We start from the raw sequence: 27246 nt of genomic DNA, 5'->3' as shown, positions 1-27246 counted from the left end.
TGAAATGCAAACTTGCATTGTTAGAGCAGTAGAATGGTAGGTGTTTGCTCAGGTCTTGTAATGTGAACAAACAATCCTACTCTGTTACTATGGCTTTGATACAAGATCAGAAGAGAATATTAACATGATAAAAATTGATTGTAGCAGTATGACTGTTGATGTGTCTTTTTGAAGGCCATGGTAAACTGTATGTGAACTGCTTAATGGATAAGTTACCTGGTGCCTGCCAACTGACATGATGTTTGGGGAGACAAAAGGTTGTGTCAAAAGCCCATTGTGCTCTCGCAAGCCAAGAGGCTGCTGCAAAAGTATAAATTTCCTTTGGACAGAATCCTTTTTGTCTCATATCTGCTTGGATGCTCATGGGGAAAGCTGCAAGCCCTTTTCTAATAGACATTGATTTAGGGTCTCAGATCTGCTTGAGGTTTCACACAAGGGAAATCTATGCCACAAGGATGGAGGTCCCACTCACTAGCTGGAATCACCCTGGGCATTGATTTTGGACTATAACTATGGTCTAAATTCTAAAAGAACTTTTGCAACTAGAAGATCAGCATCTCTGTTATATAACTGAACTTCAAGAATTGAACATGTATCTATACATATATTGATCTTTTAACCAACACACTCTCTTTTTTAAATAAAAGATAGTTCTGTTTATAAAATTTGGCTATAAGCATGAATTTGGGATATGGACTGAAATATTAATTGATCTGGAAGGAAATGTGTCTAATCCTTTGAGATTGGAAGAACTTTATTTGACAAGAATATCTGGGTGGTGGCTGGCTACTTTTTAGGATCTGCTTGAGTTGGACTTCTGATTGGCCTATAAGGAAATACAGAAGCTGCTTTGTGCTGGCTTGGTGACTATAAATTTTGGAATTGTTACCTGCACAAATTTCTCTATCCCTTCCACACTTTAGGGACACACACCTTTACCCAATTCCTATAGCTCAAGGTGCAACCCTGTTAATTTACACACCCACCCTTACCCAATTCCTAGAGTTCAGGGAGTAACTTCCTGTGGGTTTGCAGGATCTTTTGTCACAGTAATATTCTTATTCTCTATTTATTGACAATTCCCAAGCAAGCAGAATACACATGCTAAGCATACAGTGTCATGTTCACCCATCCTGATAAAGGAAGACAGACTTCTCCTGTTGGCCAGGCAAGGTCAATCTCTCTGGATCCTAGCTGCTGCACGTCATGGTCATGCAGAGGAGTCCTGGCAGCTCTGGTCTTAGGCTGTCTTGGAGAGGAGTTCTTCTTCCAGATCTTCCCTCGTTCTTGGTCTTCCTTTCCCTTTTCCTACTTTCTTCTCCTTCTTGGGCCCCAGTTTATACAGTGAAACTTGAGTCCTGCTTAGCTCTACCATAACCAATTATTTTAGTATAATTTTACTAACCAATCACAACATATTGTAACAGAATTACCTAACCAATCATACCCCATCACCTTTGTTGATTTACACCTAGCAAAATTAATTATGCAACACACAGAGACAGTTACAAACCAGACAGAGATCACGCAGACAAACAATAGGGAAGTGAGGACAATAATCATAGAATGCGTATTTCACAACCACAACTATTGGTAAACTGTTTCTTGCCAGATGAAATGCTGTTAAGTTCTCTCTACCCATCTTGATATCTGTTTCTTTGTCTGGTGACAGTGGGTGCCATTAGAACAGGATCAGCTTCTCACAGCCTCCTGTGACACTATTTTAATGCAATTTAGATGGAATGTGAGTCTAACTCCAGGCTTTACAACTAATGGCTGCTGCTCTTCAGTCTGGCAGTAGAAGAAGGCTTTAGTTTAGGCCTTCCAATATGGTTACAGAAAAACCATATTGTTACAGAATTACCACCAGTTTGGAAGATTGACCTTCTCATTTCTTGCTGAGCACCCTAATTGAGTGACCCCCAGCTGGTTCCCATGGGACCCTGCATTTTTTACACAAACGCATGTGAAAAGTAGCAAGTCCACGCAAGTTACAGCAATCTAAGTGTGGTCCACACCAGTGCTATGCTGGTGAAAGAAGCTCTTCTGCTGACATAGCTCCTTCCTCCCATTCAGGTGGAGTTATTATACCGACAGGAGAGCTCTCTCCCACTGGCACAGAGCATCTTCACCAGATGCACTTCTACTGCAGAATAGCCATAAGAGTGGGGTGATGACACAATGCCAGAAAGAATGCTAGAGTCTGCCTGTTGTCCAACTGCATTTTTAAGAATTTTTTATGAGAATATTAAAGTGTTTCTCCCCACCAACCCCAAACCATTCCCCAAGACTTTACTCACGAATGTAAATAGCTTTAATGATAAAATGTGTAATTTGAAAGCCTGAGATCATGGAACATGAGCTCTGTGGAGAGATTGGTTGAATAAATGTATTTGGTTGCATCTGCTAATAGACAGAGGAGACTAGTTTTGGCTTGTTCCCCATTCTAATGGTGAAAATGTGTGGCTTCTACCCCAGAGAATGCAAATATATGTGTAAGATGCCAGATCAGTAGTCCTTGAGACTGAAACCTCCTTTTAAAGTTGCTTTCTTGAGGCCTGATCTCCAATCCCCTGAAGGCAATAGAAAGACTTTATGGTCCATCAATGGCTGTTAGACAATTTCAGGTCTGAGACTGTATGTACCCTTTACAAGTCTCTACCCATTCAGATTACATATATATATAGTTACTCCTTTTGACCTGAATGGTTAGCCAATATGTATGTGAGTTGTTTCTGCTAGGAGGAGAAAGTCACATATTTCTTTGACACAATCCTGTTTGCTTACAAAGAATGTACACAAAGTCATGATGCCCTGGACATAGTAAGAACTGAACAATCAGAGACAGGTTCTTTGCTCATGGTACCAAACCTTTTCCTAGCTAGCACGCTGTTTAAAAAAAAAAGCACTCTCACTCTCTTAAAAATATACATGCACATACCTGCACCAAGCAATACCTAGCCCTCTGCTTTTGCATTCAGTCCCCAAAGAAATTCCTCTGTTCCAACAGGTTAGCTTATGACCAACCTGCCACGTGTCCTGTGTTTTGGATGGGGGTTCCTAATGTTTTAACAACCTTATTCCAAAAAGATGTGTAAAGTAATGCACATTGACAAACATAAACCCAAATATACATACAAAATTATGGAGCCAAATTTATGTTATTACTCAAGAAAGAAATCTTCAAGTTATAGGTAGCTCTCTGAAAACATCTGCTCAATGTGGCACTGCAATAAAAACAAAAGCTAACAATTTCAGGAAAGGGATAGATAATCAGAAAAAATATAATACCAGCTATTAATCCATGGTATGTCCACACCTTGAATACTGCATGCAATTCCAGCCACCTCATCCCCAAAAAGATATATTACAATTTGAAAAAGTACAGAGAAGGGCAACAAAAAGCATTAGAAGTATAAAACAGAGTCCATATGAGGAGAAATTTTAAAGACTAGGGCTGCTGTTCTTAGAAAAAGAGACTAGCGGGAGGGCTGGATATGATAGAAGTCTATAAAATCATGATTTGTGTGGAGAAAGTGAATTAGGAAGTGCTATTTATCCCTTCACATAACACAAAAGCCAGGGATCACCAAATGAAATGAATAGGCACCAGATTTAAACATAAGAAAGTACTTCTTCACACAGCACACAGTCAACCTGTGGAACATGTTGCCTGGGGATGTTGTTAAGGCCAAAGGTTTTACAGGGTTCAAAAGAATTTAAGTTTGTAGAGAATAGGTCCATCGATGGCTGTTAGACAATTTCAGAGATGCAACTCCATACTCTGGGTGTCCTAAATCTCTGAATGCCTGAAGCTTGGACTGGATGAGAGGGATGGATAACTTGATAATTGTTCCATTCTTTTCCTTCTCTCTGAAGCATATGATCGCTGTCAAAGACAGGATACCGGGCTAGATTGGTCTGACCCAATATGGTCATTCTTATATCCTTATGAGTTTAACTGCTTCTTGAGTTTATTTATCAATTTCAGTGGGGTTTCACCTCATCTCCATCATAACAATGAGGGTTTGTGCTAGAATGCTTCTTAACAGAGATCTTCCCAGTGTTCAGGCAAAACTTCCCAAATGAATGGAATATGCTGACCATTTGATATAGAAATATATGAAGTCATAGTAAAGATTTTGCAAAATTATGAAGATTTTTCTATGTCTGTTGGAAAAGGAAGCTAAAATCCTATGGAGTACTGCAGTGTGTTATCAATGATGTTATAGGCAATATGCAGGCAGAAAAGAATACACACACCTTTCCCCTTGACTTACTATTTCAATGATTTAGGGATTTTGGGTGGATGGGATGTGTCCGGTCACCTTAAATGTCACTATATACAGTTTTTGTTTGGTAATTTCCTCAGAAAGGTTGCCGTCTGTACTCTAAAGGCAAAGAACAACATTTCTGCCCAGTCTGATTATTATCAGTGTGAGAATCATCATCACACTGTTTTTGAGCTCTAAGTAATTAAAAATGAAATAGATTTGAAATGTTGACTTCTCTCTAATGTTTTTCTCTCTGTATTTGACTACTACTCAGCTCAAAACAGTTTCTTCTGCTCCTCAATTTTTTCTTGTAGTTATAGCACCTTAGTAAAATGCATCAGCTATAATTGACGAAAATACCTTGTAATTAAGAAAACCTATTAATCATGATGTATTATTTGGAGCCAGACTAGGCCAACTGAGTGAGAGATGCTTCAAGCCACTGAACACTGAAAGAAGCTCTTAGCATTGTCTCAATTCTGCATCCCATGAACTTCTACAGTGCAAACTGATTCAAATTTTAACTGCTTGCTTAGCACTGCATACCATAGGTCCCAGCTTTATGAGCTACTGTGGGGTGCTTGACGCCGAACTCCATCCCAGGTCCCACCCACCACTCCACTCCTTCCCTCAGTTTTTTTAAGACATCTTAATTATGTCACATGTTTAACTTCAAGTGCAGAAGGAGCCCTTTTAAAATTACTTAGGGTATGATCCTGTCCCATTGTAAGTCAATGGGACTATCACCATTTACTTCAATGGCAGCAGGAACAAGCCCAAATTGCTTATAGTTAAGCATGTGCTTAAGTGCTTTGCTGGATTGTTGCCGAAACACTCAGTCTTTTATAGTAGTCATTAATCATCCTGCTTATGTTCCAGTAGTTATGCTTCTGCGTGCAAAAATGTAAATTGCTTTTCTAAAGCTGCGTGTACCAAGCACAAATAATGCATTCCTAGCATTTTACATGATTTCTGCAAACATCGTCTTGCAGAGTTTCATATATCAAAATGCAGTGAAAAGCGGCAATAAGCTTGCCTGAAAAAGATGGAATTATTATCAGGGCACTATCTCTACTTTGACAAGGATAACACATTTTCCTATTCCATTTTACTTACACACACACACACACACACACACACTATTTGTCAAACACAATACACTTTTGAATAACTATGAAATGTAATTTATTCAAATGCACAGAATGAGCAAATTCACACTTAGTTGTGAAATATTTTTCACAGACAAGTTTCTCCGAAATTTACAAATAAAAGGCATTCATGGGAGAAGCCTGCTATGTCTGTCTCTTACTGAATAAGAGTCTTTTTGTAAAACTGTAGATTATGTCATGTGAACTCAGAAAATATTTTGAGGCATATTCTCCTTTTGATGAGTAGCATTTTTGTCCCTTCTTTGGATTCTAAGGCCCTCATAAGAATTTACAGTTCTTCTGTTGACTCCCCATTGATTCAGATGCTAAAACCTTGCATTAAGACTCAAAGTAAACACTGATGAATCATGCAGGCATGTGGGATCATTAAGCTCAAACCAGAACAGAAGGATATTAGGGATAAGGATAGAAATGTAGCCGTGTTAGTCTGGGGTAGCTGAAGCAAAATGCAGGACAATGTAGCACTTTAAAGACTAACAAGATGGTTTATTAGATGATGAGCTTTCGTGGGCCAGACCCACTTCCTCAGATCAAATAGTGGAAGAAAATAGTCACAACCATATATACCAAAGGATACAATTAAAAAAAAGAACACATATGAAAAGGACAAATCACATTTCAGAACAGGAGGGGGATGCGGGGGGGGGGGGAGGAAGGAAGGCAAGTGTCTGTGAATTGACGATATTAGAGGTGGGGAGAGTGGGATGTTTGTGAGTTAATGGTATTAGAGGTGATAATTGGGGAAGCTATCTTGATAATGGGTAAGATAGTTCAAGTGTTTGTTCATTCCTTTTTGGAGAGTGTCGAATTTTAACATGAATGACAGTTCAGAGGATTCCCTTTCAAGTGCAGATGTAAAAGGTCTTTGTAGAAGAACGCAGGTGGTTAAGTCATTGAGAGAGTGTCCTTTCTGGTTAAAATGGCAAGAAACTGTTTTTTCTTTGTGATCTTGTCTGATATCTGTTTTGTGGGCATTAATCCTTTGGCGAAGTGTCTGAGATGTTTGTCCAATGTACATAGCAGATAAGGGCACAGATTAGGGATAAGGGCACAGAGTAGATCAGGCATGTCAAACTCAAAGCCTATTGAGAGCCGCACAAATGAAAACTGATAGCTTCAAGGGCCACCTAGGGTTCCCAGATGGTTTATCGAGGGGGGCGGGGGAAGCATTTTTAGGTGCCAAGCAGAAGGCACCAATACCGGACACCTAGCAACCCTAGGGCCACCAAATAAAATGTACTTTGTCAGAAAGTTGTAGTTATTTATTATTATAATTATGTTTTAGGTATATTTTATAATATTACAATAATTTGACGTGTACAATTGTTATTTGCTCATATTAAATGATTGTTAAATTAATTTTACATAATTTTTAATTTAAATATAAATTTAAGGTACTTTTAAATTTTGTATATGATGCATAACTTGTTTTGTTGAAATAAAAACAAGTATAGACTATGGTTAATCAAATAGAGCAGGCTTCTGTGAAAATTTCAGATACTTTGTAAGTTTGAGATTTTGCATAAAGATATAATTATTCATGATATAAAATTAATATCCATTTTGTCATTTTATTTGGGAATACATAAAAAAGAAAATATTAAAAAAATAATCCCTTCCTCTCCCGCAGAGCCAGACACTCCCATACCCCCATTCTAACCAAATCCCTCTCAACTCCCCCAGAGCCAGGCCCCCCCAACCTAATGCCTCGCTCCACTCCAGAGCCAGCCCCCATATCTAATGCCTCCCCCCTCTCTCAGCCCCTCCCTCCCCACCCCAACCTAATACCTGGGTCCCGGAGTCAACGTTGCTGCCTGAGGCGATGTGGCGGCATGAGCATAGTGACCAGCTGTGAGCGCCTGCTGGAGTGCCCAGCCGGCCATGGGTGCTTGTGCAGAGCGGCCCAGATGGCCGTGAGCAGTTGCTGCGGTGAGCTGTGAGCAGCCACTTGGCTATGTGATCCGAGCGGCCAGTGGGCCGCATTTTATTATTTTATAAAAATGTTCTGGTGGGCCGCAAAAAATTTCAATCAGCCGCATGCAGCCCGCCAAACGTCAGTTTGACATGCCTGGAGTATATCATGGAAGAACGGTAAAGCTCAGGATGAGTTAACAGATTAACTGTTTTTGAGTAACCAATTACAGCAAACCCTTTGAAACAGGTAAGTTTTAGACAAAGACTCATGATCTGTGTACTGTGATTAAGTCAGGAGAGAAACTGGAGATAAGCTAGTTTCAGTGAAACCTGATTTACTTTTAGTTCATAATTTAGTTACTGAATTAAAAAACAAAACAGAGATTTCATTCATCTCTTTCCCTCCCTGACGCTGATATTTTTTAACTGTGATTTAGGAAAAGCCTTGAAAGCTAAAATACTAAGTCTGTCACACCACTGATCCCAGGGGAGAATTTAGAGGTTTTTTATTACTACAGTACATTAATGGTACATTAGGAAGACAGGTGAACGATGCTGCCTTTGTAAAATATATGGTAGCTAAAGTATATATAATTTACCTTCACAATAGGTCAGCTAAACCCAACAAGCTTCCAATTAAGTTTCAATGATGGCAAATATTCCTCTTTTGGGAGGTTAGAAAGGTGCATACACAAGCATGTGAGTTGCTCCATCTAACTCCAAGTAGTAATATCTGGTATAGCAAGATCAAGTCTCTCATCTAAACATGGAAATTGACAGAAAAATATAATGGCAATATTTTAAAAGCAAATCCTGTCCGTGCGCTAACTGGAACTCAAACCAGAAACGTCAGCATCAGCTGAAGTTATTCTGCAATCATTTTCCTATGCTATCTCATGTGTCAGAAATGCAGGATAACCAAGCCAAGTACAAAAGGCCATTATCTATGGAGCTACACTCCATGGAAAGCCTAGCTGAGCACTGCACTAAGAATACTTTGTCCTTTCAAATTTGTACAAGAGTGATAAGCTAAGTTTAATTAGAGGATGTTTGGCCTTGGCCAGTAATTTCACAGCCATAAAATGTCAGCAGTTCTGTTTCATAATATTTGCTGCTGAACACATTCTTTGGGTTTTCTCGGAAATACCGAACTTTTGATTCGAGAGACACTGCTGAGGAGAAAAGACTGGGAAAGCAAGCGCAGTAAAGAGAAAATCTCTATAACATACAAACTCTTCTCTTTGTTTGTCTCTCCACCTAGGTATGGCTGACATGATAGAATGGAATCTGTGGAGAATGGGGTCTATTCACTTTGAGGAGAACAGAGTCAGCCTCTATTATGTATTTCATACATTTTACCATTTAGTTCTGATTTATATCATTTGAGGGGGGCTCCCCCCCCCTTTACTGATGCTCACTGAGAATGCGTTGGATAAAGTCAAACCATCGACAACTCTGGAGCAGTAACACCACAAGTGAAAGCAAAATGCCAAATCTGTATTTCAGCTTTACCTTATATACTTTGTCAAAGACATAAAATGCCATCCACTTTATCTGTAAATTAAAATGAACAAAAGAAGGTGTGGTTTTCTTTATATCTATTTGACATTATCCACCTTAAAAGGTTAGGAAAAGTAAGCTTGCTGCCAAATGCAGGCAAGGCATGGACAAGCTAATTTAAAAGGCTATGACTATGGGATAGCGATATGCCTCAAGCTTTTAAGCTGCAAATTCAGTCATACATTTCAGTGTGGGTCAGTGCTGAGTAACAAAATACAATGAATAGTAGGCTCCGACTGTCTCCAGCTGCACAGGAATAGAGTGCATGTCTTGAGGAATATTGGAATTGGAGGGGCAGACAATCTGAACTTATGACTGTAAACCTTTATGAGTATTTTATGGGAGAAGATGCTACAGGAATACATACTCTGTAAACCCAACAAGACAGCTAGCGACATGCATGCAAAGGCACTTTACTCCATTCCACATTCAGACGCTGCCAGCTGATGCAGGTCCCAGAAGCACTCACCAAACTCCTTAAAAACAAGTGAAATCGTGGAGAAAAAGGCATTCTCCTACTCATGCCCAATCCAAATATTAAATCCTGTGTGATGAGTTATCCTACCTCTTTGAGTCATGGGAAAGTCCTGAGCTGTTACCAAAGGGAGCCAGGGGGCAAAAAGAATGGTCACTTACCTTACTGGAACTGGTTCTTTCAGGTGTATCCATGTGGATACCTCCCTTGTGGCACACGCACACCATCTAGGAATCTTCTAACCAGCAGTGTCTGTTGGGGCTTCATATGTGCCCTGCATGCCCTCAGCCTCCCTGCCAAGGACAACATCACCTACAGCATTCATCCCTCCAGCCATTACTCAAGTTTCTTCTCCACACATAATTCCAAGTAAAAGAAAAAGCAGCAGGAGTGAAGGAAGGTGAGTTATGTGATCCATGTGGACAGAACATCTCAAAGACCCACCTCATTTACCTTGAGCTCAGGCAACTTCCTGTGTATGCTTTAGCTGTGTCCCTTGTCACATAAGTAGTCATATGTGTGGCCTGCAGCTCAGCAGGCTAGGATGGACATTTCTATCCCTGGAGTATACAGTTTAGCGTAGCCTGGGACAGCAGCTGGCCCTTACCAGCTTTAACCCTTGCCATGAGCTGGGAAACTACTAAGTGGTAAATACGTTTGACCTTGGTCTCAGCTCATGAGAATGTTGAAAGTGGTTGGTTTGCGACAATGGTAGTGAGGAGTGCCTCTTCTATCTCTTTCCAAATGGTGCAGAAGTCGTCCTCTATGGCAGCAGCTCAACATATCGAGGGAGTCACATACGTGGAATCCCACATCTAGCCATCATCTGTATCATGACTGATTATTGTTGCTCTTTGACCTGGCTATGTGAAACACCCTGCAGCTGTAGACATTTCAACACACGTCTTGTATACATTGTCTGGTCCTTGTTGCACATAGGGTGTTATCTGGGGTACTGGCTGACTGTACTTGCATCCTTGTTTTGATGGCATGGTGGGGACATGCCCGATGAAGTTGTGAGATCAGTGGTCATCCCTGGAATGACTTTTTGTCCCCAGCATCTTGTTGGTGTTGCATGGCATTGTTGAAGTTATATAGATGACTGCAGGCCCACAATAAGAGGTTTGGTGGGACAAAGGGTATGGGGTGCGGGAAGCAGTGTTCCCTCTAAGCTGCGCAGCCGCACAGCTTCACAAGTGATTAATCAGTCCCACCCAGTAAGAGGCTCAGGGCCCCTGTGCATGGAGCTGACTGACTGGGCGGGGCTGATTGATCACCTGTGAAGCTGCCCTACAGCTTAGAGGGAACACAGGCAGGGAGTGCTGCAGCACTTCCTGGTTTGAAGTGTTTTTCATTATATACAGGGCTTACAGTTTAGTTCAGTGTCTGTCAGTATCCCCACTGTAAAAATTCTTCCAGCCCCCTCTCCCAATGGCAAATGAAAGATTGTAGCTGGATTCTTCCAGTTACTATTCCTGTAGTGACTACTTTCCAGAGCAATGAGGAGTCCCGTGGCACCTTAAAGACTAAGACTAAGAGTATGTCTACACTGCCACCCTAGTTCGAACTAGGGTGGCTAATGTAGGCATTTGAACTTGCAAATGAAGCCTGGGATTTAAATATCCCAGGCTTCATTTGCATGTTCCCAGAAGGGCGCCATTTTAAAATTCCCGTAGTTTGAACTATCTGCCCGCGGCTACACGCGGCACGGACTAGGTAGTTTGAATTAAAGCTCCTAATTCAAACTACCATTGCCGCAGCTCTGTGTTGGGGTTGGGGGGGGGGCAGAGGCAGTGCTCTGTGCTGGGGGAGAGGCATCTCTCTGTGTGGCAGCCCTGAGCCCCTGCATGGAGATTGTTAGACAGCTGCTTAGCTGTGCAGAATTAGCAGGAACTTAGCCCAAGACCTCTTCTAATGTTCTGTGTGGTTTCAAATATGAAAGCCACTGCATTGGCAAGATAGGCATAGGATAAGACCTAAGATTTTGCATGTGTATGATTTAACTTGTCTTCTTGCCACTTATAGTAAGAAAAAATACAATAAAGTAGGTTGTCGATGTTTTAAAACAGGACTTATTTACTTTTTTTCTTTTTATTTACCCTTTTATTTTTTTATTTGCAAAAATACACTCAATTAATAAAATGAAGACTATTTACCACAGCTGATCTCTAAATGCCAATCTCCAAACACAATTTCAAAGCCACAGGAACGTAGAAAATCTTTCAGTGGGATTTTACATTCCAGTCCATTCGCTATTTACATTCCACAGGTGGGACATTTGCTCATAGTAACGGTGAAAGTTCAGATAGCAAAACCAAATCTTGTAGCTCCATCACATAGAATGACCTTTAGCTCTTCCCCAAGGTTCAATTCTCTTTGTAGTGAGCAGCTGGGCCAGTCCACTCAGCAGCATGATGAAGATAGTGAAAGCCATCACAAGGACATAGTGGCTAATGCTACAACAGAGAAAGTTGCAGATCAGATACAACAAAAATATTTCAAACCTTTGTAGAAGAAAACGGAATTAGTCAAGTAGCCTTGGTAACAATTTTATAACATAATTATGGGACCAACCATGTAGATTATATAGTGAGGCTTACTGGTGAACAATTCCAAGGAGATGAAATAGTGTATTTTTAAGAGATGTTTTATCATATTGAAATTGGCTGCCCTTTCATTCATATTCCATTTAGTAGCTCATCTACTTCACTTTCATGTTCCTCCTGTACTCTTGGATGAACATTATACAGGCCTGATTACTCACTGCAATTTAAATGATCACTTTGTTCTTACTCCTTAACAATATCTAAAGTTTATTACCTAACCCAAAACTACACTTTGTCATCTTTTTGTGTCGGTCTTCATCACAAAAGCCATTTAGCATCTCTCCAGTGTTCTTTTCCTGCACAATCACTCCCTTAGCTCTCAGTGTAACAGAAGCATTAACTCCTTCGCAGATTTCTTTTAGGGTTTTTAAAAATTTGTATTTAGTTCCTTAGCTACTTGCCAACTAAGAGCCAGACTCACCTCTTGTGCACCTCTAACATACATACAGGTGATAGCACCTGGGCTAGAAGAATGTTTGCAAAGGGGGAAATCAGCTGGAAAAGGACATTAACTGAAGATGAACACTAATTCTAAAAAAAGATTTAAGTGGTCCCAATGCTAGCTAAGGAATCCACACCCCAGTAAATGTCTGTATTTTTTCAGTGGTTTGGGGCGATTTCTATTAGGGATGTTAGGAAGCATGTTGACTACACGATTAATCGATAAGGGTTAGCACTGCAACCACTTAGTCCCAGCTCATGTCAGGTCCCAGCAACTATTCTCGCTGTGGCTCTATACTAGAAGCCATTTAAGAGACCATGTGCGGCAGGCTGGCTCAGTCCCCTCTTCTGCAGTGGGAGTAGTTGCTGGGACCAGGCGTGACACGGGACTGAGCCAGCCTGCCCATGCGCCAGCTCTTAAAGTGCTTCTAACGCAGGGTAGTTATTGTGTCCCAGCTCCAGCCTGGACTGAGCCAGCCTGTCATCCAACCCACTACAAAATTACTTGCAGAGCTGAGAGAAGGTGTTGCATGTAGTCGACAGTGTTAACCGATAAGCCACCACATCACCTCATACCTTTTGCCTTGGCTATTTAGGTTGTAAGATCTTTGAGGCAGGTAGTGATTTGTAAGTTTGTACACGGCCTCATACAATGGGATTGTTACCTCTTTTGGGATCTCCCTCTGCTACTGTAATATAAATCAGGATGGGAGGAGCTTGAATCTGATTTGAGCCAACTCTACGTACTTTTCCCAGGATTATAAGCACAGCTCAGTGTATTCCATGGTCATGGAATTTACTTCAGAATCTAGCCTTTGCCACAGAGATGAGCTCCAGAATCTAAACTTTCATGATTAAAACCCCCGAGATTACTCACATTTAACTGGACTTCTTTGAGATGCACCCCATGGTTGCACCAGTTACAGTGCACCTGTGGACTACAGCTTTGATCAGAGATTTTTGGTAGTAGTGCCTGTTCAGCCATGCATGCACCCCATGCATCCTCATACCTCACATTAGGTTTTTGGGGGCTGTCTGGGTGAATCAGCCTCAGTTCTATCTCTACTACAAAAACCCACAAGGGAGACTCTAAAGCAGACAGAAAAGAGGGTGGCTAGTGTAGCACCAATAGGGACACATATTTCAAAGAACTTCATTCACTAACCAAGATGAGTAATTCTTCTTCGAGTAGACTCCCTTTGGATGCTCCACTTCATGTGACTCCCAAGCAGCACCCCTATTAAGGAGGTCAGAGGTTTGGAACAGACTCCAATACAGAGGAGAGAATTGTATTGCCTCCAGCAGCATCTGATTTTGCTGCAGGTACCAAAGTGTAATGATTAGAAAAGATATGAACATGACCAATTTGCCACTCTATGGATGTCTGCAACTGATACATCCTTTGAACATGAGTTCTAACAAATCTTAATACAACCAAAAATCCATCTTGATTACTTTTTTAAAAATTACCAAACCCTTGCTTCTGTCTGCAATGGAGCAAATAATCCAGGAGACCTTCTAAATGGTTTGGTCCAAAGTACAAGGCTAATGCCCTCCGGATATTTAGAATATGGCTTTTTGAGCAACACAGTGCCGTTTTTTGATGAGGAGGGGTGGAAATCTAAGAGATGAATGGTTTGATTAATATAAAATTCTGAGCATCCTCATCTAACTTGGAATGGACATGAACAAGCATTCAAAGAAGAATTATTGCTACAACAGTCACAAAATTTTTGTTGCTTTACATATCTGTATATAGAGCTGGGGTTTAAAAGCAGTCTATGCACTCCATTGGGGAGAGGGAGTGTCAGGAAGTATTTTGAATAGAATCCTCTTCCCCAATGTTGGACAGGAAGGCTATGTCTACACTCGCGGCTTCTTGCGCAAGTAATATGCAAATGAGGCTAAGCGTGAAATATCGCTGAGCCTCATTTGCATACCTAATGAGCCACCATTTTTTTCAGAAGAGGCTCTTGCGCAAGAAGGAGCGTCTACACTGTCCCTTCTTGTGCAAGAAAAACCCTCTTGCGCAACGCTGTTACACCTATTACTTTTCAGGAAGAACGGCATTGCGCAAGAGGGTTTTTCTTGCGCAAGAAGGGGAAGTATAGATGCTCCTTCTTGCGCAAGAGCCTCTTCTGAAAAAAATGGTGGCTCATTAGGTATGCAAATGAGGCATGGCGATATTCCACGCTTAGCCTCATTTGCATATTACTTACGCAAGAAGCCGCAAGTGTAGACATAGCCGGACTGTTTTTTTGTGTTCCTAAATGTAGGAGAGAGGTCATCTCTTGCTCTAGCAATTGATTATGAGATGGATCCCTGAGGAAAAGGCAATGGGCAGGACAGAGAGATTTGAAATGGATAGTGTAATTAAATGTTATGGCTTCCAAAACCTGTTTATCTGATATTACGTGGTCCCTCATCCCCTCCCCCGCAGTTTTGTTCAATAAACCCAATTTCTATTTTTGAAAAAAAGTGTATTTTATTTGACATCAGGAAGGTGGGCTAGCGAGGGATAAGTGGAAAGACGTCAGGGAGGAATGGGGCATGAGCCCCTGGTGGGGAGGACCGGAGAGGCTCTGAGGGCTCCTTGGTGAGGACACTCTCCTGCAGGGCCTCCTGGATCCTGATGGCTCCCCGATGGACCCCACGGATGGCAGCCTGCAGCAAGTGCAGCCGGGCTGATGGCAACGGCCCCACGAGATGCACCAGCGTGCCCTGGGACAGCTCTGGTTCCATGTGGCCGAGTGCTGTGGTATCCCAAATGCGGGCACTCAGGGCACTCCAAGACAGGACTGCTTTGCTGACCCTCTTCGAGGTAGACAAGCAAGTAGGGAACCCTGAGAACTGTCTGTCTGGGGTGGAAGTAGAGTCCCTTTAAGCATGGAGCTCAATTAGCCTCAGGCAGCAGCCCCACACACTAAGTCCTAATCTGATGCCCTGCTGGCACTGGTTCCGGCCAGCCTTTATTTCGGTTCAAGGTCCACTCAGTGTGGACGCGCTATTTCAAAATAGCAAAATGCTATTTTTGAAATAGTTTTTGTGTATAGATGAGTTATTTCGAATTAAGTTAACTCGAATTAACGCTGTACCTTTTCCCCCCATATAGCCACAGCACAGGGAGCAAAGTACATCTAGGAGCCAAATGGGCAGAGCTACCAAAAACTTCTGATCAAAGGAGTGGTCCACGGGCATACTTTAAATGGGGCATCCACAAGGACACTACTCAAAGAGCTGTATTTCTCACCCTTATTATTGTGAAGGAACCTTCAAAATGAACCAAATGTAAAGTGATAAATGTTGCCTATACAGCCTGAAACCATGACACAGGTGATTTTTGGTCCCAACAATATATTAACTCACACCTAAAGATAACAATATAAGCATCAGCACTTAAATCCAGTGCTGATCATTTTAGCGGAAGCATCCAGCTAATATATTTATCACACAACCAGAACCTCCTTCACCTTCAAATGCTCCAGCTACTGTCTTGATACCAAACACTGCAGCTTCTCCTCTGGCAAGTAATATGATAAGTTATGGGTTCTCAATACTAAATCATTAGTACATTGGAAGTTTGCAGACAGTATTAAATATATTAACTCATTACCAGTCAATAGAGGCTCTGATACCGATTATACAATTCACTGATACATTTCATTCAATAAAAGTGAAGCTGCTGCAGGACTTCTATTTTGCCACAGATCCATGATGCAAAGTTTAAAGTCAGATCGCCATTGAGCACACAAAATTTAGTTATATGGCTATTCAGATATTTATGGCAGCTGAATTTAAGTTTTTAGAACAAAGACCATTAGTATCATTGACAGGCAGTGATTTAATGTAGTATCTTAAGGTAAATCTCCAGCCACCAAGAGATGTCATGCGTTTTCTAAATTCACTAAGGGTATGTCTACACTACAGTGTTATTTCGAAAAATCTTATTTTGAAATAGTTAATCGAAATAAGTTATTTCAAAATAACGCATCTACACACAAAATGCATTTCGAAATAGCGTGTCCACACTGAGTGGACACTGAATCGCATTTAAGGCTAGCCAGAACCAGGTCAGGAGTTACTTTGTGTGGCTGCTGCCTGAGGCTATCTGAGACCTGTGCTTAAAGAGACCCCTCCTGAACAGCAGGTTCTCAGCTTTCCCTGATTGCTTGCCTACCTCGATGAGGGACAGCAAAGCATTTTGTCTCTGAGAGCTCTGGTTGCCCTCACTCGGGACACCACAGCACTCTGCAACATGGAGCCAGAGCTGCCCCTGGGCACTCTGGTGCTTCTCATGGACGCGTTGCTGCGAGCCTGGCTGCACTTTCTGAAGGCTGCCATCTGGGAGGTCCATCAGGAGGCTGTCAGTATCCAGGAGGCCCTGCAAGAGAGCTTCCACCCTGAGGAGCACTAAGAGCCTCCCTGGTCTGCCCCACTGGGGCTTGTGCCTCATTCCTTCCTCATGACCTTCCACTTACCCCCCCCCTTTCCCCAACTTCCCTTCCTAATGTAAAATAAAAAACACGTTTTTTCATAAATACGAACTCTCTTTATTTAACAAAACTGGGGGAGGATGAAATTCTGGGAAGACAGGGGAAAGGAGGTGGGAGAGGGGTGAAGAGAGCGTTGGAGAGGGGAGGGGGAAACCTGGGAGGAGGGAGCCGGAAGGGGGAAGCAAGGGGAAGAAGTGAGAGGGAAAGCTCAGTGCTCAGGGTTGGGGGTCTCCCTGGACCAACTTGATTTTCACGCAAACCTGCTCCTGAGTTTGCATGTGGTCTTTGGTGGCCAGGCTGGCAGCCATCATGCCACAGATGGCTGCGTTCCTCCATCTAGTGCAGAGATCATGGATGTTGGGGGCATCTCCCCCAAACCTGTATAAGGTCCATGATCTCTGTCCTGGATGAGGACCCACCTTCTCTGGGCCCTGGAAGGCTCCTAGGAGCTGGCAGACTGCTCCTGGGGAGTGGTGGAGGGCTTGCTGCCTTATGTTTTGGGGCCACTGGGTCAGGGGCAGTGACTGCTGGCTCTGGGCTGGCAGGCTTGGAGCTGGCACCGGTACTGTGGCCAGAATCTACCCCTTTAAGGGCTCCGGGTGGGGGGAGGGAGAGGTGTTTTCTTGGTTGAGGCTAGAGTGGCCACCAGGGCACCCTGGGAAGGCTGGAGGCCCCCTATTTCAATATAATTGTCTACATAGCACTTATTTCGAAATAGCTATTTTGAATTTGGAGTTATTCCTCGTGGAATGAGATTTACCAAATTCGAAATAAGCGCTCTACTATTTTGAATTAATTTCGAAATAGCAGTTTGGCTGTGTAGATGGTAATAAAGTTATTTTGAAAGAAGGGCTGTTATTTCCAAATAACTTTGCTATGTAGACGTACCCATACATTTCAAATTAAGGATTTACAAAAGCAGTTACACCTATGTTTAACTATGGCACTTAGAGCCATCAATGCAGAAGTTTTCTTTTGCAGGAGGACTATTGAAAATGTTAGCATTTTATCTTTATAGACACTCATACCTCCTGGTGCCTCTATTTCTCCATCTCCATCTCTCTCAACACAGATGGTTCTTCAGAAAGGGCAGGTAAACTTCAAACTCCATGAAGTCTGAGTTTATTTACAAAAAGGATTCCATGGGCCATTTGCAGGTTTAATGATCTGGAATTTTTGCTTGCAGCCTCATTTTATTTGACACTAGCAGTGTCACTCACCTTCCTGACGCAATCAATCTTTGAACTACCTTTCTTCCAAGGTTGTGACAACCTTAGTTCAGAACTTGGCACCAATGGGGCATAATTTAGTTCTGTGAAGTTTAAAAACACTGTATCTATGCTTGAGAAGCCAGGACCCTGAGTAGAATGGAAGAATAAAACTATTGGAAAGGTTTCCATTGCAAAAGAAACTCTACAAAAACTGGGCTATGAATACCTGCAATGAACTGGTCCAAAAATGATCTGATTATTACCACATCAATTTTTCTATTGCATTTCAATTAAATAAAATATCATTACCATACATTATATTGCTTCAAATATGTATAAATAAATCACCTAGTACATACAGCCTAGAAATTAGTGATCATAGTCCATCTGAACACCTACTTTACAAGCCTCATAAAACTGGGACTGGATTTTTGCAAGCTACCAATTGCACATACTGTAATTAAACTATAAGTACTTCCTAAAGTAAATTAAATGGTAACTCACTGAAGACTTTTAAATGATGTACAAAAAACCACTTGTCTCACAGTGTTTCTCTATAAAGAAAATATTTTCCCCCTGCCCTAGTTTTACTTAAACAAGCACTATACTACATGTTTTAGGCTCTTGCTATGTTTTTACCAGACACGTGCAAGTTCAGAAGCTGATAATGTTGAATCTGTTTTGTCAAAGTGCACAAGGCGTTACTTAACAGCCTGGTCAGCACACTTTGGACTCGGCCATTCACAGGAGTCTTGCAATATCCAGATAACATGACCTCCTCTCAGGAGAAACACCTAACCCTAGCAACTCGGCTGCCTGCGTTAGATACTCCTTTTAAGTTTCAGGGCAGCAAAAGAAGGAACAGAACTATAATTAAAACCAAAACAATCACACACAAAAAACAAGAAAACAACTTTTCTCAACACTGTAAATGAAAAGGTGAATCCTATTCCTACCTGCTTCCATGGTATAGTGCCTGTCAGCACTTATGGACTGTATGAACCGTTCTCTACCCCAGATATAGGGCAATGTAGCACTTTAAAGACTAACAAGATGGTTTATTAGATGATGAGCTTTCGTGGGCCAGACCCACTTCCTCAGATCAAAGGTTTGATCTGAGGAAGTGGGTCTGGCCCACGAAAGCTCATCATCTAATAAACCATCTTGTTAGTCTTTAAAGTGCTACATTGTCCTGCATTTTGCTTCAACTACCCCAGACTAACACGGCTACATTTCTATCACCAGATATAGGGGGTTTTCCAAAGGGCACAATTCTGCTCAGGGGCAGCTGCATAGCACTTACAATGCTGCCAAGTCTTGTGATTTTATCACACATCTCATGGGATTTTCTTAAAGCCCTAATTTGTAGAGTCTCATGATTATGTGAAAATTTTGGCTTGCATGTAAAAAAACAAAAACAAAAGAGGTTTCCTGGATACAAGTCTGACAAACTGAAGCTTAAATACTCAGAAGGCAGACGCAACAAAGAAAACCAACATTGTGTTACTTCAGAAATCCCTTTGAAGCCAATTTCTGGCAGCTCCTAATAAATTTAAAAGGCGGAGCTGCAGTGGGGCTGGGAGCTAACCCCCCTGCGGTTCTGCAGTTTCCCCCCTTATCAACTAATTGACTTGTCAATAGGAATTCAATCGACTAGTTGATTAGCTGATTAAATGCCATTTAACATCCCTACTGAGGATTCAAGAGTGATGAATAACTCCACCCTCTCCTGCTTTGTTCTGGGACTGACCATCTCCTCAGCATCAGCTGACTTAGCACAAAGTCAGTTTAGATGGCAAAAGTGGCAAATACATACTATCACATAGTGCATATACCAGGACCAGGACACTTCATCAAGGGACCTACAAAAAATGATCTTTTTTGGGCTTCCAAAGAGATTGTTACTTGACGCCACCCCTAGCCTACTGATGAAGGACTCTTTCCAAGTTATTTTTTAAAATACACACACGACTCCTAAATGTCAAAGTCAAAGCTACATTTACAGGGTTTTTTCGATGCTTTTTCTCCCCAGTGCCACCCCTTTAAAAGAAAAAAATATGAGAGGTTGGTTCCTTCATGCATTTATACAGAAAGGAAGACTACATAGTACCATAGCCACTGCTCCAGGCATGTTACACTACACTGCTTGAATGGCTAATTCTTATCTAAAATATGAGAGACGTGACAAAGGAAAAAAATCACCCCTCTCCCCAAAAACATTGCATTAGCCAATTAAAAGCAATGCTTGTCCACCTGCTATCACTTAATGGCACTCTGCCAATATATCTGAGGCGAGCAACAACTAATACTGCAGTGATGCAGAGGCAGCTCTGCTTGTAAAATTAGTTTAATGCTGGGATAATACCGTTACTTTAAAAAAGGAACAAAAATTGTCAAGGACAATATGACGTAAGGAGGGATCACTCAATAAAAAATGGAATGTCTAGGAATGTGATGATCAGTGCTGAAAACCAGTGCGGGGGCTGGGCAGAAGTCTGAATAACAGAAAAGGCCACATAGTTGGCCTGGGAAGTAGAAAGGAGACACTCACCTCAACAGGTGCTATCGCCAGTCTATTTTCTTCTTAATGGCATATTAAGATGGATGGATGAGGCAAGGGGTAAGAGATAGGCAGGGAAATGAGGAGGGAAAGGAAAGGCAGAAGAGGAGAGACTATAGACGGGGGGGGGGGGGGCGCGGAAGGAGGGAGGAAGAAAACCGAAGAGGAGAGGGAGAGAACAGAATAGCGGAGGCAATCCATCCTGCTCAGAACAGCATCAGGCAGCCACACTCAACAGTTTTATCAAAAACAGTGACTCCGGTAGCAGGGGTAATAGGAGAGACAGAGCATAGAACTGCCTTACATACAAGGTACAACAACTGTCTTTTTTGTTCATTAAATGTTTCTATACGATATATTTCTAACATGTGGATGGAAATGACCAAGGTCTTTATTCCAGACCTTGATTTTGTATTTGGATTCTAAATCTACTGTAATTTCAGCTTCCGAATTATTTTGATCCTTCTGCCCAATCACTCCCTTAGCCTCAAGGGACCCCGACTTCACATTGAATGAATTGCAAAGCCAGTTTCTTTCAAAATGTTTGCCATAAGCTACTGATGGTAAAAAATTCACTGCAAGGGTACTGCCCCTGCTTCTCTTGTTTCAGAGCTTTATTGATAAAAGTCTTCAATTACTTTCACCAGTTTCCCCATTTAAAAACCTTAATTTTAATAAATCAGATCTAGAGTTTCTGAATTTCCAAAATTACAAGTACGTTACTATGCACACCAAGGAGTTTCATACACAGATACCTGCTAGCTATTTTACTGAATTGTTAGAAAAAATGAATTCTACTAAAGCCGCTGTGACAGCTCTTCCAGAGATTAGGGACATTGCTGCAGTTGATGAGGATTGTAGCGTTGAAAGCCTATACCACAGTTAAACAGCCCCAGAACCTGAGCCCTGCGAGCCTGACTCACCAGACACAGGCCAGCTGTGGGTGTTTAACTGCAGTGTAGACATATCCTTAGGCCAGGTCTACAGTAGGAAATTAGGTCAGTATAATTGCATTGCTCAGGGGTGTGAAAAATCCTCTGAGTGATGCAGTTAACCCGACATAGCCCTACTGCAGACTGCACTAAGTCGATGGGGGGGAGAGGGGAGGGGCCTTCTCCCACTGACATAGCTACTGTCTCCCTGGGAGGTGAAGTACCTATACCCTATGGGAGAAGCCTTCCTGTCAGAAAATGTAGTGTTTTTTATTGAAGCACTACAGTGACGCAGCTGTTCCACTGCAGCATTTTAAGTGTAGAGACACCTCTAGTCACCCTCATATAGACATAAAAACAGCTTCCTGTGCTGCATCTATGCCCCATGGATTTTGCACCTCCAGTAGGAGAGTTCAAATTATGTCTATTTCCGTAACTTCTGGCAACCCAGTTTTACTGTCGCTAAAGGTGTGGCTGCACAGTGCATCTGTAAAACCTATTCAGAATCCAGCATGTAAAAAAGGGATTTAGTAGTTTATTCTTATATTCCTGACTATGCAAATCTTTTTAAAAATTAAGACAGTCTCATTTCAACTAAAAATAAAAAATGGAGATGCTCTGTATTCTCTCTGTAAGACTGTTATTCATAATGTAATACTGTCTGAATCACATGGGCTCAGTACAGACAGATAAAGATTCAAAGACATGAAGGACACAAAAGACCATAGTTTCCTAGAGGCAGAACTTTAAAAAAAGGTAATGTGGATTCCAATGTAAATTATGCAATTTATGATTATCTCAAGTTCCTAGGATATAGGGTTTCAATAAGTATTTTTGTGCAGACCATAGAGCCTGTCACAGAAACTACTGTTAAGAATTGGGGGGGATAGCTTCACAGTGTTTACCTTAGTTTTATAAAACCAAACAAACAGCCGCCTCCCCTCCCTGAAATTCTCCTTGCAAAAGAAATTCTCATCACCTTGCAGCTGAGTATTAAACGAAAGAATGGAAACTTTCTAAAAATAAACAAACATGGCAGTTGACAGTTTATTGAGCAATGGAAATCTGTGAAAATGACAATTTACTGATCATTGTGCCATAGGGATCAGTGTTAAGGTCTGCTGTCACTTAACATCTTCATTAATGATCTGGAAGAAGGGGATAAAAACTAGCAGCCTCATTAAATTCACAAATGATACTTAATTGGTAGGAGATGCAAACACCAGTGACGACAGAGACATCACAAGGTTAGAAATACAGATATGACAAAGATAAAATTATTTGCCATTTGGGAAAATTCAAGCTAATACACGTGCAATTTTCGTGGATTTCATTAAACCTCATCCAGTCTGTTTAAGATAGCTCGGAGAGATACATAACTGGCCCCACCTCAAATGAAGGGGATATATTCCAGTCCTTCCAATAATTTGGACTTTTGTGGTTAGAGGGTTCACCAGGGTATTGTCTTTGAGTAAGGGCCTATGTGAGAGACAGATAGCTTAAGCAGAAAGACTACAGAATGGCTTTCTTTCCTCATCTGATTCTGCCTATCTGACACATCTGGAAAGAACGTGTGGATTTGGAAGACGCTAGAGAGATGCTCTGAGTCAGAATATTGACTGAAAGTTTGGTGCTATGAGCAAGGAAGTGGTCTCCTATGTTTGGTTCCTCCTGTGTTTGGAGAAGCAGGGCTTTGGTATTCGGCTTGATGCAGACTCTATCATCAATTTCTTGTCACTACTGGGTCTACCTACAGATCACCAAACTAACTAGCTGTGCATATTAAAAGGGGTAACATTACCAAAGGTACAAAAGGAGGAGGGAGGAGAAACATAGGAAACTGATGCTGAAAAAGACTTGGTGTGATAGTGACCAGTAAATCAGATACGGATATAGTATCTGCAGTGGGAGATGCCAGTAGAAAAGACAAATGCAATTTCAGGCACACATCTTTCACCTTTGGCAGGGATGTAATGCTCTAGTCTCTTTCTGTAAAACTGTGGTGAGAGCACTCCTGGAATACTGGACTCAGTTCAGGATAGCTCCCTTTCAGAAAGGGATAGACAAACTGAAGGGAGATTAGGTAAGACTGAATAGTTTGAGGACCATGATTTGTCTTGTGAATTAAAATTAAGATACTTGACAAAACATCAGAGTTGATGGGATTAAAGGGAAATATTACAAATATTCAAATGTATATATACCGTTTACAAGCTATTCTTACTCTCTTTCTGCAGCTTGGCTTTATTGGTAATTCAGATAACAGTAACAGAAAATAATCTTCACCTGAAGCTTTTTCTCCAAGCTTCGGTGTCCCTATGGGTCTCCCTGAAGGAGTTTCCCTCTAACTGTCACTCCAACCCCCTCCAATACTTCTAGACTGGTTCTATCTGTTGTAACCTTAGCGTAACTCAGAAGCAATTACTTTCCATCAGAGCTGGTTGGGAAGGAAAAAAGGAATCGAAATGTTGCAAGCTTTTTTTTGTGTGCTATTGCCTCAAGAGCTGGCAGTGACCCATATATAGCTGCCTAACACTTCCCTTTATAAAAGATTCTTGCAACCATTTTTTTCAGAAGCACCAACACCTTATTGTTTCCAAAAGGCTTTTAAAATGTGATAGGAGGTAAAGTCCTCATGCTGGAGAAGAGTCTTTTCTTTGTCCCGTGAATTTCTATTCAGCTTTTGCTGAGAAATAAACTATTGAAAATCATGACTCACACTTACATTTCTCAGGAACATTTTTGCAGCATCCACATAATAAGTGAACAAGAAAGTTTCAGTGCTAAAGTCATACTACTACCAAAGCTGCTGTAGAAGGAGGGGTGGGGAAAACTGAAGCAAGATTATTCTCCATCTCCCTGCCCCCCACCACGCTGGCAATCTTCTCTGAACCCAACATGTGTCCCCACTGGTCTCTGCAATAACCAGCTTCCCCTGTTCCCACTAATGCACTTATAGTTTTGAAGTTCAAGCAGCAGAGGTCTATACTCAGTGCTGAACATTCAGGCTACGTCTACACTGGCCCCTTTTCCGAAAGGGGCATGCTAATTTCACAGGTCGTAACAGGGAAATCCGCGGGGGATTTAAATATCCCCCGCGGCATTTAAATAAAAATGTCCGCCGCTTTTTTCCGGCTTTTAGAAAAGCCGGTAAAGAACGTCTACACTGGCCCCGATCCTCCGGAAAAAAGCCCTTTGAAGTAGGAATAAGAGATCCTCCGGAAAAGGGCTTTTTTCCGGAGGATCGGGGCCAGTGTAGACGTTCTTTACCGGCTTTTCTAAAAGCCGGAAAAAAGCGGCGGACATTTTTATTTAAATGCCGCGGGGGATATTTAAATCCCCCGCGGATTTCCCTGTTACGACCTGTGAAATTAGGATGCCCCTTTCGGAAAAGGGGCCAGTGTAGATGAGCCCTCAGTGTTCAAAACACCACTAAGGATGCATGATGGGGGTTGGGGGGACAGTTTCAGTTGCACCTTTTAAAAAACCCTTAGGAAATTGCGTACAAAAAAAGACATTAAAAGAATGTTCTTTAGGTTGCAAAGCCAAGTACACAAAAGTTAGAAAATGCAAAATGTAAGCTTTCCTATACATTCTGCCTCCTGATGCACATGTTTTGAGATACAGTCTTTACCACAGGATTCTTAAATCACTCAGTACACAGGATATATATACACACAAAGGAGCAGAATACAGGTTGAATGTAATCTGCTCCTGGGGAGCACACTTCACCTCTTGCATCAAATTTAGCTTGGCAGAAGGTCATGCCCAAGGTGATGCAAAAAACATTTAACAGCTAGAAGTACTACATTCTGAAGATCAGAAAAAATAAGGTGGCTGACTTTTCATATTTTTAGAGGGTTTTTTTCTCCCTTTTTGGTCAGTCAAACTAATTTGTACCTTTGCTTACTGTATCCTAAGAATCACTATAAACAGGACATCCCTCTGGGCTTTCACATTTCATTAACGATTTATTTCTAATGGCTTGTCTCCACTATGTGGTGGATCAATGCCATGGTGATCGAGCCACCAGGTGTCAATTTAGCAGGTCTAGTTAAGACCACTACAATGACCGCTGATCGCTCTCTTATCAACTCCGGTACTCCACTAGAATGGAATGAATAAGGAGAGTTGACAGGAGAGTTTCTCCTGTAGACCCAACGTGGTATGGATCCCACAGTAAGTTTATCTAATCTATGTCAATTTGAGTTACGCTACTAATGTTAGTGAAATTGTGTAGCTTAGATTGACTTGTCTCCATAGAGTAGACCTACCCTTAATCTGTGCGTGTGTGTGTTCTTAAAGGACCAAATGAAGAGACCATTTACTCAATCATAAATTGAGAACATGAGAGTATGATGATAAAATACTCTTCCACCAACTTAATCTATTGCAATTTACTTACACTGGGAACTTTGGAAATGCAGCTAAGAGCAAAGGCTCAAATTAACTGAAAACAGGCAGGAGTGGGAGAAGAGTAAATATACTTTACACAGCATGCAAAATAATAATAGGTTACTATTCAACTTTTATTTGAACAAGTGTTTCATGTGATAACTGGTAGGATTTATAATGCAACAGTTTCTATTAAAGACACACTAACAAGCTATTTCCATGATTTACTTAGGATTTCTAAACAGAGAGCGGTCCTGTGCTACCTTAGTCTCTGAGGGTGCATTTACACTGCACCCTTAGCTCAAAATAAGCCACGCAATTTGAACTAAGCAAATTGCTTAGCTTATTTCAAGTATATTTTGAAATAGCTTATATTGTAATTTGGTGCTGTCTATACAGTGCCAAATTTTGAAATAAATCATTATTCTGAAATGAGTTAATCCTTGTCGAACAAGATTTACAAGAACGTCAGAATAGCACGCTCATTTTTTCAAAAGATATTTTGAAATAAGAGGCATGCTGTCAAGATGCGGAATAGCTATTTTGGATACCGGAAGCATCCCGAAATAGCGCCGCAACGTAGATGTAACCTAGGGTGCCACAGGACTGCCCATTGTATTTAAACATACGGACTAACATGGCTACCGCTCTTAGTATTTCTACCACTGTTTTGGAAGTCTACATTTGAAATTTGTACTTCTAGTGAAATATCTCCTTCCATTCTGCCTATGCCAAATAAGGCTCTGTGGCTCTATGCTGCACTGGATTTTATGATGGGGAGACCAGAATAGATCACATAGCAGGATTTTGGGGAAGGGTTCTATATTAGGCAGAGCCCTGATTTCCATGACTTACATTTCTTCCCCATGAAAAGTCATGGCACTGGTCAGCCTTTCCAGCCTTTCCTACATAAATTTGGATCTATGACTGCACAATGTAGGAGTGCATGGAGATTTAAACAGCTACCAATAATTAAACAGGTTTTAACAATTTCAACTGTAAAATACAGATTTGACATCTCATACTTTCCAGTGTTGAACAATAAAAGTAATTAAAATTGTGTGACATGCCTCTTCCATTTAAAAAAAAAACAAATATGATTTTTTGCATCTTTTGCCATACTAAATCCATGATTTCTCCCACTTTTTGTCATAACTGCCCACCAATCTTGAACATGAGTTTTAGGATGATGACATTATTGGAGACAGGAAAAGCA

The 27246-nt window shown here is 41.3% G+C and overlaps 1 protein-coding gene and 1 long non-coding RNA gene across 6 annotated transcripts in view; one reads left to right on the top strand and one right to left on the bottom strand.

The window, feature by feature from the left end:
- The window catches only part of LOC142827196 (uncharacterized), a 92318-nt gene that overhangs the window by 13228 nt on the left and 51844 nt on the right, over positions 1 to 27246 (top strand). The window lies entirely within an intron of this gene.
- PIGN (phosphatidylinositol glycan anchor biosynthesis class N) overlaps positions 11442 to 27246 on the bottom strand; it is a 165545-nt gene continuing 149740 nt past the window's right edge. For all 4 annotated transcript variants that reach the window (XM_075921388.1, XM_075921390.1, XM_075921391.1 and 1 more), the window contains one exon: positions 11442 to 11848. In XM_075921388.1, the coding sequence (XP_075777503.1) occupies positions 11725 to 11848 (124 nt within the window). In that variant the 3' untranslated portion in view covers positions 11442 to 11724. The remainder of the gene's footprint in view (positions 11849 to 27246) is intronic.

Source organism: Pelodiscus sinensis, chromosome 2 (genome assembly GCF_049634645.1).
Source record: "Pelodiscus sinensis isolate JC-2024 chromosome 2, ASM4963464v1, whole genome shotgun sequence".
Taxonomy (NCBI): Eukaryota; Metazoa; Chordata; order Testudines; family Trionychidae; genus Pelodiscus; species Pelodiscus sinensis.
The sequence above is the reverse complement of the archived record's forward strand: the minus strand, read 5'-3'. Positions and strand labels throughout refer to the sequence as shown.